This window comes from Grampus griseus (assembly GCF_964374135.1).
Source record: "Grampus griseus genome assembly, chromosome: 15".
In the NCBI taxonomy this organism is placed as follows: domain Eukaryota; kingdom Metazoa; phylum Chordata; class Mammalia; order Artiodactyla; family Delphinidae; genus Grampus; species Grampus griseus.
The window spans coordinates 35,553,759-35,571,115 of record NC_139009.1 but is presented as its reverse complement, the minus strand read 5'-3'; the positions used below and the strand labels follow the sequence as shown (position 1 = coordinate 35,571,115).

The 17,357-nt window shown below is 36.8% G+C and overlaps 1 protein-coding gene across 1 annotated transcript in view; it reads right to left on the bottom strand.

The window, feature by feature from the left end:
* The window catches only part of CAMKMT (calmodulin-lysine N-methyltransferase), a 401,051-nt gene that overhangs the window by 369,750 nt on the left and 13,944 nt on the right, over window positions 1-17,357 (bottom strand). Inside the window, exons 2-3 of the mRNA XM_082672327.1 lie at window positions 16,066-16,238; window positions 2,881-2,945 (exon numbers count right to left, since the gene is read on the bottom strand). Of these exons, the coding sequence (XP_082528453.1) occupies window positions 2,881-2,945; window positions 16,066-16,238 (238 nt within the window). The remainder of the gene's footprint in view (window positions 1-2,880; window positions 2,946-16,065; window positions 16,239-17,357) is intronic.

Genomic DNA, 17,357 nt, shown 5'->3' with positions numbered 1-17,357 from the left:
GGGTTACTATTCAAGGTATTTATTCCAGTTATATTGATCTGTTGAGACAGAATTGTGATTTTAGCGCCCTCTGCTGGGTTTTCCAGTCACAAACTCAATCTAATGTCACCATTAGGGTAAAATCAAACATTTGAGACATCAAATGAGAAATCACTTTTTCAATCCTTGATCACTTTAAGCCTTGGCAAAGATTATATAAACGTTATAATCAAGATTTACTTTATTGTAACAGGAATTTATCAATTTTACATTAAGTTGAAGTATCATTATACATTTTTAAAGAGTATAATATAAAAGTTACACTAAACAAAATGTTTTAAGAAGTCTTATTTTTATCACTTCTTACTTGGCAATACATTCAGGTTTTTAAGACCACATTTATGGACTTCCCTGGTGGTGCAGTGGTTAAGAATCCGCCAGCCGGACTTCCCTGGTGGCACAGTGATTGAGAGTCCGCCTGCCGATGCAGGGGACACGGGTTCGTGCCCCGGTCCGGGAAGATCCCACATGCCGTGGAGCGGCTAGGCCCGTGAGCCATGGCCGCTGAGCCTGTGCATCCAGAGCCTGTTTTCCGCAACGGGAGAGGCCACAGCAGTGAGAGGCCCGCGTACCGCAAAAAAGAATAAAAAAAAAAGAATCCGCCTGCCAGTACAGGGGACACAGGTTCGATTCCCTGGTCCGGGAAGATCCCACATGCTCCGCAGCAACTAAGCCCGGGCACAAGAACTACTGGGCCTGCGCTCTAGAGCCCGCGTGCCACAACTACTGAAGCCCACACGCCTAGAGCCCGTGCTCCACAACAAGAGAAGCCACCACAATGAGAAGCCCGCACGCCACAATGAAGAGCAGCCCCTGCTCACCACAACTAGAGAAAGGCTGCGCAGCAACAATGACCCAGGGCAGCCAAAAATAAATAAATAAATAGATTTATTTTTTAAAAAAAGACCACATTTATGACAAGACATTTTAATAAATTACTATTTTTCTAATTTGATCTATTTTCCCACCTTGTTAGTTCAATCAAAATAGTTTATTTTAAAACATCAGAATTTTATTTTATTTATTTATTTATTTTTTTGCGGTACGCGGGCCTCTCACTGTTGTGGCCTCTCCTGTTGCGGAGCACAGGCTCCGGACGTGCAGGCTCAGTGGCCATGGCTCACGGGCCCAGCCGCTCTGCGGCATGTGGGATCTTCCAGGACCGGGGCACAAACCCGTGTCCCCTGCATCGGCAGGCAGACTCTCAACCACTGCGCCACCAGGGAAGCCCCAGAATAATTTTTAAAAATACTTTCTTCATTATTAGAAAAAAAACTGCAAAGCTTTAGAGGTACTCACCACTGGTAATAATAAAGAGTTTCATTTACCGAGTATCAAGTATGAGGAATACAATATGTTATACACTTTCCATATATTATGTCCAGTTCTAAGACATGAAAAAAAACTGAGGTTCAAAGAGATAATATAAATTGCTCAAGATTAATTTCAGAACCAAGATTCAAATGTAGGTGTGTCTCAATCCAAAGGCTCAAACCTTTCTACCAAACAATGGGCAGCAGTGGGGGAAAAAAAAGCTTTTAACATACAATTTCTGCATTTGTCAATGCAACAACAACTTACGGTGGGGGGGGGGGGTGTAACACATTATTCATACACAAAATAATAGCTTAGACCTTTAGGAAAATATTTTTATTTTACATAATGCTGCCAGCTAGTGGCCCTACTTCATACCGAGCCATTGGGAACAGTACTTGATTTTTACATTACCAAATCAAAAATCCACATTTAAGGTTCTAGAATTATGTTCCTAAATTGGGTATGCATAAGCCTGACTTAATGATATTTTACATTACCACAGAACTAAAGGAGAATGTGTCCTCAACCACCATTAGTATCCCTTACCCAGACCTTGCCCCAACCCCCAAGAAAAATACTGGGAAAGAATTCAGCAAGTGCCAACACAGAGAAACTAAAAGGTATACTTAACACTATCCGTGAAAAAGAAACCTACATTATTTTAAATATTTTAGGATAATTTTAGGATAGTTAGATTCCTTAGTGACAAAATACATAAATTTTTTTCCTCCACAATCAAAAGCTTGCCATCGTGTGGGCATAAGAACAAAATCATTGCCTGAGTATTGCTGGACATTATTCTATGCAGATCGAAAATTAGAAAGCATTTGATAACGTAGTACTGTTAGCAGAATATGTTATTTTAGTTCAGACAATAAGTAGTTACAGTTGTGAAATTTCCTGAGAAGTATTTGAGTATAATTTTTACATTTAAAATGATAATATTTCATTGATTATCCACTATCTTAAGAAAAATAGCCTATGCAACACATAAAGGAGTACACCGCTTCTATCATGGTATGCTGTTTAACACAGTGATATAAGGATATTTCTTGTTTGATTTCTTTCATTACGTGACATTATAATTAAATGATTTTCTCAGTGGAGAAATCTATTATGACTTAATCAGAGACTTAGATAAGAAATCAATATATCCTATAATATTATAATAATGCATAAAATAAAATCATTCTGGTATTAAAGTATATTAGCAGCAAAGAAAAATGTTCTGGGTTCACTCTTTAGTGAAAGAGAGAAGAAGCAAGAAGTAGAAACACACACACCCAAACACAGCAAAGAAGGGAGAGACAGCCCCTCTGTTGGACTGATTAACTGAAAAGGTCAAAATGAAAACAAGAAACAAAAGGGATAGTACTGGAGAATCCAGTGTTCCTCCTGACCTATGTTCTGTCATACACACACACACACACACACACACATCAATAAAATAAACACTGTGAAAAAAATTAAAAATTCACTTTAAAAACACTAAAAATATTTCTATACAGTGGGTATATAACTTACAAATATTTCCTGTATTGTCAAAGCTGGTAAGAACATCTTCAACATTCAAAGATCCACTATTATGCCTAGAAAGGAATAAAGCATTTTCTTTAATGATTCTGAAATATTAACATTTATTAATCTTCTAAAAAGCTGAGACTATATTGTGATACGCTCAATACTAATAACCCTTTCCATGTGGTGTTTTTAAAATATTTCTGCCCACTAGAGGGAGAAGGAAAAGAAATAACAGATGAGTCTTTGGGATATTTAATGTTATGACATTTCTTGATGATTAATCTACACTTTAAAGTACTAATAAATATTTTTATAGTTATTGTTTTAATTATATAAATGTGACATAAATTATTTACCTTTATAAAGACAACAAAACAAGACCCTACACTTTGAGACTCTCAAAATGAAAATAAACAATCAACTTTCATTACCACATTCCACAATACATAAGTTCCTTCTATTATGACCCAACAAATTCAGAACTTCAGTCACAAAGAACTAACAGACCTTCAGGTCTGCACATTCCATTTACAGGGAGTTCTAAATGTCAGGGGGCAAATGTTTTGTATCTTGCTCACTGATCTTAATTCTATTCCTCTTTTTTTTCTTTAAATATATTTATTTATTTATTTATTTTTGGCTGCATTGGGTCTTCATTGCTGCACGCGGGCTTTCTCTAGTTGCGGCAAGCGGAGGCTACTCTTCATTGTGGTGTGCGGGCTTCTCATTGCAGAGGCTTTTATTGTTGCGAAGCACAGGCTCTAGGCGCATGGACTTCCATAGTTGTAGCACGCGGGCTCGGTAGTTGTGGCTCACAGGCTCTAGAGCACAGGCTCAGTAGTTCTGGCGCACAGGCTTAGTTGCTCTGCAGCATGTGAGATCTTCCCGGACCAGGGCTCAAACCCGTGTCCCCCGCATTGGCAGGCAGATTCTTAACCACTGTGCCACCAGGCAAGCCCCTAGTTACTGTTTCTTATTCAATTATAAGGAGTTAAAATTTGTTCAAAGACTTGCCTATGATCACACAGCAAGTAACTGGAAGAGCTAAAACCTGAACTTCATATTCCATGAACCTTCCATGACCCCACTAATTTAAAAATAGAGCAATTACCCATAAAAGCCCAAATTTCTCATTTTTTAATCAAACTATCTTACCAAGTATGTGTGTGAATATATACACACATCTACGTAAATGCATTATACACCTATAACACATAAACACAGTATGCCTTTATTTGAATGAGGAAAAACTTTAAATCCAGTCTGACACTCCTGAAGCTTAAATAATTCCACCAATATTATAGATCGTAACTACATTAACACAGTAACAATGAAACAGAAAAACTAAAACTCTGGACTATATTTCCTAAGAGATAGTCACCTTCGGTCTCCCAAATATAGGTAGAAAATGAAAATATTTTGTATTTCAACAAGAACATTCCCTTAAGGAATTACTAACCCAAAAGAGATCAGTTTTGGATACATCACAAAACAGGTCCCACTCTATGAGACCCCTAGGAAGGATCCACAAGCAGGAGACTGTAGCAGTGTGAGTTAAAAGTCCAGGTCAGCCCCAGGATTCATTGGGGAGAAAACAATCACCATTGTCACATGTAAGAGTATATAAGGGAGAGGGTCTACAAATTTCTCTAGGACCATGAGACACCAACCAACACAGGGTCCTGTCATGTAGCCCAGCTAGGAGAAAAAAAAAAAAAATTTCAAAGAATGGCAGAAGGCGTATTACCAATACATTTCCCAAATTTTAGTGGCAGTGTTGTGTTAGCCAGGATTCCTGAATCACATTAGGTGTGACCTGAATCAGTAGGTCATAGAGTCTGAGTTACTTTTCCAGTGGTGATTACAAAAAGTTGGTGCTAACACATCTACAATCTTCTACATTCTCCCCTATATAACTTACAGCTGTAGTTCTTTCAGATGTTGTAATAGTTTATAATAACCATTAATAATTCACAATAAAATTTACTTCATCCATACTACTTTGTCATTAAAACTCATCACAAATGATATATACTATTATGGACTGAACTGTCTCCCCAAAATTCATATGTTGAAGCCCTAACCCCCAGTGCCTCAGAATGTGACTGAATTTGGACATAGGGCCTTCAAAGAGTTAATTAAGTTAAAATTGGGTCATTAGGGTAAACCCTAATATATATATAATATATATTATATATATTATATATATATTCATATATATTATATATATTATATATATATATCCTTACAAAAAAAGGAGATTAGGACACACAGAGACAATAAGGCATGTGCACAGGGGGACAATCACGTGAAGAGGCAGCAAGAGAGCAGCCACATGCAAGTCAAAGAGAGAGGTCTTGGATGAAACCAAACCTGCAACACCTAGATCCAAGACTTCTAGACCCCAAATTGTGAGAAAATAATCTTGCTGTTTAAGCCATCCAATGTGCGGTGTTTTGTTCTGGGAGCCCTAGCAAGCTAATACATGTAGTAAGAGAACACATGTAAACTGTAATACCCTTTTCAGAACAACATTTTGTTTCTATCACAGAGACCAAGTTCCTTCATGGAGTGACCAAGTGAGGATGCAAAAAGTTATCTGCAATAATCACTGACCCAATAACCATTGGGTTCAACAATATCATAACCTAAGGCAATGAAGTTATCAACCACAAATCCAACTTTCATCTTCATAACACAATGATTCTGCACCTTCTCTGTGGATGCAAGATTCTAGAAGACGTTATTTACGCCTAACTTTTCCATGTTAGGAAACTACAACATACACGTCAGACAAGAGAGGAAAAAGAACAAAGCATTAAACATCTAAAGCACAAGATGAAGCTATTAAAATGATCAGCAATACAGCTTAGAACTCAAAAAACTTTTTCCTAAATATAAAAGCAATATACAGTTTCCTCAAGAAAAAACTGCCCATAATCCTATCATGCAGAGGTAACCACAGTTAATAGTTTGGTATATAGCCTTCAAATTTTATGCTATGCTCATAGACCTGTCATTAAATAACGGAGAGCACATTGTCCATACAGTTTTTCAATTTGTATTTTTTCATTTAACATATTATAAAGTTTCCCACATCATTAAATATTCTCCTGCAACATGATTTGAATGGCTGCCAAGTAGTCCAATGAATGCACCATAATTTACTGAACCAACACCTTACGACGGATTTTTAGATTATGCCCACTTTTGTGCTTTATGCATATTGTTTCAATGAACATCCTTGTAGAAATAGCACTGAGCCCCTTTCTGATTATTTCTTTAGGATAAATAACTAAAGGTGAAATTGCTTTATGGCCTAGTTTTAATAAGGACATTCTCTCATGCACATTCGCACGCTCTCTCTGTCACTCTATCTCTCTCTCTCTCATCAAGATGAAATAAACATTTGAAAAGAAATCTGAGACAAGAGTTAAAAAAAAAAAGGTACATATATTTTGCAAGAAGTTAAAGATTTCTAAAAAGCAGAAACTGGGATAAAGTAAAATGCATGTTTAAAAGTTAAAAGCAGTATTAAAAATAGAAAGTGTGACACAGGGCTTCCCTGGTGGCACAGTGGTTAAGAACCCGCCTCCCAATGCAAGGGACATGGGTTCGAGCCCTGGTCCGGGAAGATCCCACATGCCGCGGAGCAACCAAGTCCGTGCGCCACAACTACTGAGCCTGCGCTCTAGAGTCCGTGAGCCACAACTACTGAGTTCACACGCCTAGAGCCCGTGATCTGCAACAGGAGAAGCCACCGCAATGAGAAGCCCGCGCACCGCAACAAAGAGTAGCCCTCGCTCACCGCAACTAGAGAAAGCCTACGCACAGCAACAAAGACCCAATACAGCCAAAAATAAATAAATAAAATAAATAAATTTATTAAAAAAAAAGAAAAGAAAGTGTGACACAAAACTTGTCTTCTTGAAAGCATTATTTCTTGAAGCCAAGAAGCAGAAAGTATACCCTATGACATTAAATGGGATCAGGGTGGGGAGACAGGAAAACTAATCCTATACCTCTAAGTAACTTACAAAAATGAAAATCATTTATCTACGAAGTCTAGGAACCCTAAAAGATGGCATCTCATGAAAGAAAAATGTCAACAATCATTGTCTTCAATGGTATAAGAATTAGTCCTACTTATAGGAAAACTGCCATGAACACAGTGTGGTAAAGATTCAGTTTGATTACTTCAAGTTCCCTTTCAATTGGCCCAAACTCAAGGACTTTTCTTTGTTCAGAGTCATCTATACTTTATTCAAGTGTCAACTCTATAAGATCTTGTCTACCCTTAATCTTTCAACTGTTTACCTAGGTCCTGCCTGGACAATGTGGTTATTAGACAGTAATACCTGCAAGGAAGGGACCTTATCAAACTTCAGTTTTACCATTACACTGATAATTAATGTTATATAACAGTCATAACATTTTGCTAACATATCCAGGGTATAAAAAGTTCACTCCATCTTCTCCTAAACTCCGAAGCTTTAACTTGTTTCCCAAGCCTTTAACTTAAATATTCTCACCACAAAAAAGAAATGATAATTATGTGACATGATAGAAGTGTTAGCTAGTAGTATGGTACTAATCATTTTGCAATATATGTGAATCAAGTCAACACAGTGTATACCTTAAATTTACACAATGTTATATGTCAATTATATCAATATCTCAACAAAGCTGGAAAAAAGTTTACCAGTAGCCAGTTTTTTCTTCCCAAAGCCAAGAAATTTTTTTCATAAGCACCTAAAGCTATGCTAGAACTGAGGACCTTTGAGTTTTTCTAAAGAATGGCCTATGGGGTAAGGATTAAGGAGCAAGTAACTGGGGCAGATAATTATCTGAAGAGGGGAAAAAGAAAAGCTACCAGAGAAAAATTTGAAGCCTAAAGGTATCAAGAGATTGAAACCAAAGGTTAAAAGTAAGTGAGGGCTAAATATGGCACCCAAAACACAAACAACAAAAGAAAAAAATAGATAAATTGAACTTCAACAAAACTAAAGACTTTTGTACACCAAAGGACACTATCAAGAAAGTGAAAAGATAACCCAGAAGATGGGAGAAAATATTTGCAAATCACATATCTGATATGGGTTAAGTATCCAGAATATATAAAGAAGTCTGAAATTCAATAACAAAGAGACAAACAACCCAATTAAAAATGGGCATAGGACTTGAATAGACATTTCTCCAAAGAAGTTATACAAATGGCCAATGGGCACATGAAAAAACATACAACATAATTAGTCACTGGGGGACTGCAAATCAAAACAACAGTAAGATTACACCCACTAGAATGGCAATAATACAAAATAATAATAATATAGGAAAAATCATAGGTGCTTGCAAGAATGGGGAGAAACTAGAACCCTCATATATTCCTAGTAGGTAAAATGGCACAGCCACTGTGGAAAACAATTTGGCCATTCTTCAAAAAGTTAAACAAAGAGTTACTACATGACCCAGTAATTCGGCCCCTCAGTACATACCTAAAAGAAAGAATTTAAAACTTAAACATTCACATAAAAACTTGTACATGAATGTTCATAGTAGCATTATTCATAATAGCCAAAAAGTAGAAACTACCCAAATGTCCATCAACTGATGAAGGGATAAACAAAATATGGTATTGTCCATACAATGGAATATTATTCAGCCATAATAAAGGAATGAAGTACTGGTATATGCTATAACATGGATGAATCAGAAGACATTATGCTAAGTGAAAGAAGCCAAATATAAAGGCCACATATCATATGATTCTACTTATATAAAATGTCCAGAATAGGCAATATAGACAAATCCATATAGACAGAAAGTAGCTAAGTGGTTGCCAGGGGCTAGGGGGAGGAGGAAGATGGAGAGTTACTAGTAATGGGGATGGGGCTTCCTTTTGGGTTGATGAAAAGCTTCGGAAATTAGAGAGTGGTGATGGTTGCACAACATCGTGAATATACTGAATTTAAAATGGTTAAAATGATTAATTTTACCTTGATTAAAAAGAAAAGTGGTCCCCCAAAATCAGAAAAAGTAAGCCAGAGAGCAGAATGGGTCCTAAGAGGCTGCATAAGAACAAAGAGGTTTAAAAAGTTGATTTTCCATGCAACTACTTTGGAGATCTTTCGAAAATAAATGGCTGAAGAGTTTTTTTTTTCAGTCTTACATCTACTAGTTATAGGAAACTAAAAGATTATTTCTACATAATATATGAAAATTTGAAAAAGTATCTAGGGAATATTTCAATTTACTGAAACTTTGAATATATGTATATGTAAGCAAACTACACAAACAATCATGACTGAACTTCAAATAACCTAGAAAATTAAGTTACAATTAGCCCATATCTGTGATTTAAGCTCCATGAAATGAGAAGCCTGCGCACCCATAACAAAGAGTAGCCCCTGCTCACTGCAACTAGAGGAAGCCTGCACGCAGCAATGAAGACCCAACGCAGCCAAAAATGAACAAATAAGTAAATAAATTTAAATTAAAAATAATAAATAAACAAATATAAATTCAGTATTCATATTTGCCTCAGATACCAACCTTGCCAAGTTTTAAAGGGGCACCTATGATACACTACACATATAAGGATAATCTGCCATACATCTAATTTCATAAGCATATCATTCCCATCACAAGTTTTTATTCAGTGTGCGCTCACAGGGTACATACTAAATCCAGTGGGGTGAGGGTTTGTTTTATTTTTTTTCCTTTCCTTAGAGAAGCAATACATGATCTCAATGCAGTGCATTTGCTGTACTACCGTTCTTTTTTTTTTGTGGTACGTGGGCCTCTCACTGCTGTGGCCTCTCCCGTTGCGGAGCACAGGCTCTGGATGCGCAGGCTCAGCGGCCATGGCTCACGGGCCCAGCCACTCCGCGGCATGTGGGATCTTCCCGGACCAGGGCACGAACCCGCGTCCCCTGCATCGGCAGGCGGACTCTCAACCACTGCGCCACCAGGGAAGCCCTACAAAGTCATTCTTGACTTCTTGCCCATTCTAAGCCTCCAGGACAGGCCAAAACGCAAGAATGCTAGGCTTCTAATTCAGCAATTACCATAGCAACAGGAGTCATTCAAAGAAAGGAGGACAGTTCAGGCCTCTCAGCTTCTTCTATCCCTAGAACTTGTATACATTTATAAATGAATAACTCAGGCACTTTTATGGTTCTGAATATAAATGGAAGTATTTTAAAGTTTCCAGAATATGCAAATTCCTATTACACTGAAATTAAGTTAAAATACAGGGGCGGGGAACAACAATTTCTAGTATCTATACAGTAATCTCTATACAACAAGAAATTGCAACTTATAAGACAAGGAGAAGAAATTTTTTTTAATACAGTTTTTTACTATACATAGAAAATCCTAAAGATGTCACCAGAAAACTACTAGAACTAATCAGTGAATTTGGTAAGGTTGCAGGATACAAAATTAATGCACAGAAATCTCTGGCATTCCTATACACCAACAATGAAAAATCAGAAGAGAAATTAAGGAAACGCTCCCATTTACCACTGCAACAAAATGAATAAAATACCTAGGAATAAACCTGCCTAAGGAGGCGAAAGACTTGTACTCAGAAAACTATAAAACACTGATGAAAGAAATCAAAGATAACATAAACAGATGGAGAAATATACCACGTTCTTGGATTGGAAGAATCAATATTGTGAAAATAACTATACTACCCAAAGCAATCTACTACCCAATTCAATCTACAGATTCAGTACAATCCCTATCAAACTACCAATGGCATTCTTCACAGAATTAGAACAAAAAATCTTACAATACATATGGAAACACAAAAGACCCCAAATAGCCAAAGCAACTTGAGAAAGAAAAATGGAGTTGGAGGAATCAGGCTCCCTGACTTCAAACTATGCCACAAAGCCACAGTAATCAAAACAGTATGGTACTGGCACAAAAACAGAAATATAGATCAATGGCACCGGATAATGCCCAGAGATAAACCCACGCACATATGGGCATCTAATTTATGACAAAGGAGGCAAGAACATACAATGGAGAAAAGACAGCCTCTTCAATAAGTGGTGCTGAGAAAACTGGACAGCTCCATGTGAAAGAATGAAATTAGCATGCTACCTAACACCAAACACAAAAATAAACTCCAAATGTATGAAAGACTTCAATGTAAGACCAGACACAGAACTCTTGGAGGAAAACATAGGAAGAACACTCTTTGACATAAATCACAGCAAGATCTTTTTTGACCCACCTCCTAGAGTAATGGAAATAAAAACAAAAATAAACAAATGGGACTTAATTAAACTTAAAAGGTTTTGCACAGCAAAGGAAACCATAAACAAGACAAAAAGACAACCCTCAGAATGGGAGAAAATATTTCCCAATGAAACAACAAAGAATTAATCTCCAAAATATACAAACAGATCATGGAACTCAATATCAAAAAAACAAACAATCCAGTTAAAAAATGGGTGGAAGACCTAAATAGACATTTCACCAAGGAAAACATACAGATGGCCAAGAGGCAGATGAAAAGATGCTCAATGTTATTAATTATTAGAGAAATGCAAGTCAAAACTATAATGAAGTACCACCTCACACCAGTCAGAATGGCCATTATCAAAAAAGCTAGAAACAATAAATGCTGGAAAGGGTGTGGTGAAAAGGGAACCCTCCTACACTGTTGGTGGGAATGTAAATTGATACAACAACTATGGAAAACGGTATGGAGGTTTCTTAAAAAACTAAAAATAGAACAACCATATGACCCAGCAATCCCACTACTGGGCATATACCCTGAGAAAAACATAATTCAAAAAGAGACATGCACCACAATGTTCACTGCAGCACTATTTACAACAGCCAGGACATGGAACCAACCTAAATGTCCACTGACAGATTAATGGATAAAGAAGATGTGGTACATATATACAATGGAATATTACTCAGCCATAAAAAGAAACAAAATAGAGTTATTTGTAGTGAGGTGGTTGGACCTAGAGTTTGTCATACAGAGTGAAGTTAGAAACAGAAAACCAAATACCGTATGCTAACGCATATATATGGAATCTAAAAAAAAAAAGGTACTGATGAACCTAGTTGCAGGGCAGGAATAAAGAGGCAGACACAGAGAATGGACTTGATGACATGGAGTAGGAGGGTGAAGTGAGAGTAGCAACGACATATATACATTACTGAATGTTAAATAGTTGGCTAGTGGGAAGCAGCAGCATAGCACAGGGAGATCAGCTCGGTGCTTTGCGATGATCTATAGGGGTGGGATAGGGAGGATGGGAAGGAGGCTCAAGAGGGAGGGGGTATGGGGACATGTATTCATACGGCTGATTTGCTTTGTTGTACAACAGAAACTAACACAGTATTGTGAAGCAATTATACTCCAATAAAGATCTATTAAAATATATATATATATATATTTTTTTTTTGGCTGCATCAGGTCTTAGTTGCAGCACATGGGATCTTTCGTTGTGGCACACAGGCTCTTCGTTGTGGTGCGCAGGCTTCTCTCTAGTTGTGGCGCACAGGCTCAGTAGTGTGGCACATGGGCTTAGTTAGTTGCCCCATGGCACATGGGATCTTAGTTCCCTGACCAGGGATCAAACCCACATCCCCTGCACTGCAAGACAGATTCACAACCACTGGACCACCAGGGAAGTCCCTTCATATATATATATTTATTCATTCATTCATTCATTCATTTGGCTGTGCCGGGTCTTAGCTGCGGCACATGGGATCTTTGCTGCGGCGTGTGGGATCTTTTAGTTGCAGCATGCGAGATCTTTTTTAGTTGCGGCACATGGGATCTTTAGTTGCAGCATGCAAACTCTTAGTTGCAGCACGAGGGATCTAGTTCCCTCACCAGGGATCAAACCTGGGCCCCCTGCATTAGGAGCGCAAGTCTTAGCCACTGTACTCTCACCAGGGATCAAACCTGGGCCCCCTGCATTGGGAGCACAAGTCTTAGCCACTGGACCACCAGGAAAGTCCCAGGAACAAGGAATTTTTAATGAAGGATTTTTAGTATAAACACCTCCTGGTATATATTAGTTTTCTATACATGCATCTATCTAATAGCAAGAACCTCTTCTATAAAATTCTAAGAAATGAACACCAGGGAAACAAGAAGACTTTGCCAAGGAATAAAGCAGGAGCCATACCCTGGATTTTAATTTACTAAGTCTCAACATTCACTTTGGAGCAGAGTCGACCATCCTCAGATATACAGAAAAGACAACAGATCTTGGAGAATTCATAACCTAACTTTTACATTGTCCAGACTTTTGTTTCTGATGAAAAGTCACCAGGGGAAATTCTTTATTCCTTCATTTTAAGTATCATCATGTAAAGCTGACAGGAAATGATCAAAATTTTAATTCAGGCCACTGCTTATATACATTTTAATAATATAAACAATATACAACTATGTACTCTGAATTCACGAATATCTAGTTATTTACTCTCTTAAGGTATTCATTTCAAGTCTAATAAAACTTTAAAGAAACATAAATCAATATGTAGGGAAATGAATTTACTGATTTATTTAAAAACTATTCACCACTTTTTTTTACTGCATAGCGTTAATAAACTTAAAAAATATAGAAGATGATGATGGTACTGCATTTCAAAACAACTTTCCAAGCCACTACTTTGGCTATTACAAGTAATTTTTTTAAACTTTAGAGTGCTCACAATTCAAATAACACTGAAGAAAACAGATAAAAGTAGCTAAAGAAATGGCATGGAAAGACTGACAAAAGAGTTGATACAAGATATCAAAGGAGCAAGAATGGAAATCCATGTTGGGTAGATAACAGTAAACAAGGAGAAGTGGTAACCATAAGAAATCAACATGAACAAAATTGGCAATGGAATGGAATGAACTATTCTTGGCAGAAATCCTGCCCTTCCTAAGCAATTACAGTAATATCAGTGATTTCCTATACGGTATCAGGATTATGGAGTAAGAAATGGAATGCTCAGAATAATCAATGAGGAAATTAGTTTATCTAGGCCTCAATCCCTTCATCTGAAAAGTGAATAAATGTATATATGACTGCCGCACAAGTGGCAGGATGTGTAGAAGTTAAAAGTGCAGGCTGTGACTATCATTATATAAGATGTTACTGATGGAGACAGCTGGGTGATGGGTACATGGAACTCCTTGTACTATTTTTGCAGCTTTTTGAGAGCCTGTAATTATTTCAAAACAAAAGTTTTTAAAAGTATTATACAGGCATGAAACCAGACCACCAGGGTTTAAATAGGGGCACAACCAATTATTGGCTGTGTGCCCTCAATCGAGTTATTTTCTCATCTGTAAAATGAGGATAAAAACAATATTTACCTCAGGAGGTGCTATGTGAATTAAATAAGCTTATACATGTAAACCATTCACAACAGTGCTTGTCACATAGTAGGCACTCAATTGTCAGTCATTATTAATGTTGTTAGGATTATTTGTTTCTAAGATCAGAATTCAGCTCTAGAATTCTGTATGTGTAAGCTATCGTTATTTTTGCACTATTGATATGGAGAGATATTAGCTAGTTTGAAAAACAGAGAAAAAATCTTGGCAGCCAATGAGGCCTAAATTCTAGCTCAGTCACCTGTCATCTTTCTATAAACTAGGATTTAATATCATATTTATATAGATATATTTATTCTTTCAAAAATGGATATATCACAAAGAACCAAACTGTTGGAGAGGTGTCTTGGTGCTACATCAACACCATCTCCACCAGGTGGAGAACCATGCCTTATTTTGAAAGCTCTCAAGAACAGAAGATTTCACATTCTCTCTGGCTAAGCCTTACCAGGGCCTTGAAGATGTCAGGAAGTTATTCTTGGTACAGTTTACACTTACTGCCTCTTGTCACCGTAGACGTAGAAGATAAGTTTTAGAACTTTATACCTGAAGACCCCTACCAGTAGGGGTATTACTCTGTTTCTCCTTCTCTTTAATATCCTTATAGATTCTCCCTTCCAATTGTTTAATCATCTTCATTCCTACTTCACAGACTTATTGTAAGGAGTACATGAATTAGAATACATCAAAGCACGCAGTACTGTACTTGGCAAACAGTAAGCATTTAATGCATTTTTCTTTCCTTCCTAATCAAGGACTAAACTATCTCCATCAGAATGCCAGGCAGTTGAGGTATTCTAATTTCAATCTCATAATGAATGTACAGGCAAACTCACAAATCCTTAAATTTTTACCTTCTATTTAGAGTTTTTAATAAATCAACATGATGAAACCACATCCTAATTGCATTCCCCTGTCCACTCTAGTCAATTTTTATCCAAATCCCAAATTTTAAGCTATAATGGTATCTTTTAGAGCTGAGATATTTTAAACTAAAATAGTTCAGGAAACATATACTATAAATAGACATCCTTTGTGAAAACTTTTTTTCTTAAAATTATTCCTGACCTTACCTAAACTGTATTCAGACATGTTTCCACTTAAAATGTTTTTTGCTCTTCTTACAGTTACTGTAAATGTGCTCCTCCCTCCCTTTCAAAAGGTGAAATCTTGTCAAGAAAGGCAGATTTTATAAAATCAAATACCTGCAGTAATATTGCAACATGCTAGACTGTAACTGTGAGAGAAAATTAATTCAGTAAAAATGATATCTTGTTACTTCAGTTTGCAACTCTCTTATCTCTTTTCTAATGATTTTTAAAGCCAGAACAGTCTGTATGCTTCTCACGATATCAGTGTTTTGGGTGAATTTTCTCCTCCTATTCCTAAGATTCTATTCTGAAAGTGACAAAACATGAATGGGAAAAATACCAAAGCTTGATTTTTCAAATAACTACTACTTGAAGAGCAGTTTGGAAAAATTCTGTTTTCACTTTCAGCCTTCTTTGCCTCAAAAAGAACTTGGCTTTTTTTCATAATCAAATGCTATGAGACAATGGTTAAATGAACCCTTTGATTTGAACTTTATCCTCAAATGCCGATACATTCCTTAGAATGTTTTATTTTTAGTTCTGAGAATACAGTAAGACCCAGTTAAAGCAGCAGGATTCCAAACACAAAGTTGCAAAACCTAAGTTCTGATAAAGATTGCCTGCAAACTCAATAGAATGAACAATGAGATTCTTAGATTGTTTTCTTCTACAAGAGAAAAAAACTTAAAAAAAAATCTTAACTAGAGTGATGTTTACCTTAAGAAAATACTGTATTCAGGATACAAGATGCTTGTATATTGAACCCAGGCACCAACTTCCTCTTCAGTTTCCCTTTTTTGGGCTTCTGTTACTGAGAACAGATTAAATGATTCAAATCTTCTTACAGATACATGTCGTAGACAATCATCCAGGTGTTTTTGTTTCAGAACCTTTGAAATAAAACCAAATATTGTCGTCACATTATATAAATATAAATTAAATTTTCAACATTTAAGTGGTAAGGGGACTTTCTTTTCCAGTAATGGCAGATTACTGGAAAAGACCAACATCTTACTGAAGACAACTAGAAAACATACACAAAATATTTTAAAACATTACTCGAAGGCATCAGAGGGCAAAGAATATAGTGAAGATCTACCAGTCTAATATCTTTAAAAGGAGGTAAATCTAGAGAGATGAGTCTGGCTTTTGCAACCACTTTTCTTGTGAGACATTCATCAATTCCAAAAGAAAGAGCTGAGAAGACAAGCAGCACCTTCAACAGCTTGTAGACTTAGGGGGTAAAAGTTGAATTTCAAAGCTTAATACCTAGGCAGGGGCAGGTATGTTATTCTGAGCTGGTGTGTGTGTGTGTGTGTGTGTGTGTGTGTGTGTGTGTGTGTGTGTGTGTGTGTGTGTGTGTGTGTGTGTGTGTGTGTGTGTGTGTGTGTGTGTATGTGAAGATAAATCAAATGAGTAGTTTTCTTGGTGCCACTGAAAACTAGGTTTTTAAGTATGGAAGAAAGGAGATACAACTGTAAGATTAATGAGGTTAAGCAAAAACTCTGTAGCTCTGAATCTGAATAAAGTATAATATAAACTAATGATGTATTTCATTTTTTAAAACTGTACATATATTTCCTACATCTGACCACTGAAAAGGTCTAAAAACAATGACCAAACTAGTAGCAATGAGCACACCTACTGCACATACTGCTGTCTCTAAATACCATTTTTTATTAAAACAAAGTAAGGGGAATCCCCTGGTCGTCCAGTGGTTAGAACTCCACGCTTTCACTGCCAAGGGCATGGGTTCAATTCCTGGTCAGGGAACTAAGATAATGCAAGCCACGCAGCACAGCCAAAACGAAGAAAGAAAAAAAAAAAAAGTAAGGCTCTTGGAAAAAGGGCAGGAATTGTACAAGATAAGTCTGGAACATCATGCACACAAGAAAACAAGAAAGCCATACAAAATTAAGGGTTATACCAAAAGGACTGATGGGATAGTGCAAGCATTAACAAAGATAATAAATGTAACTGAGTTGAAACACATTAGTTCATAACAGTAA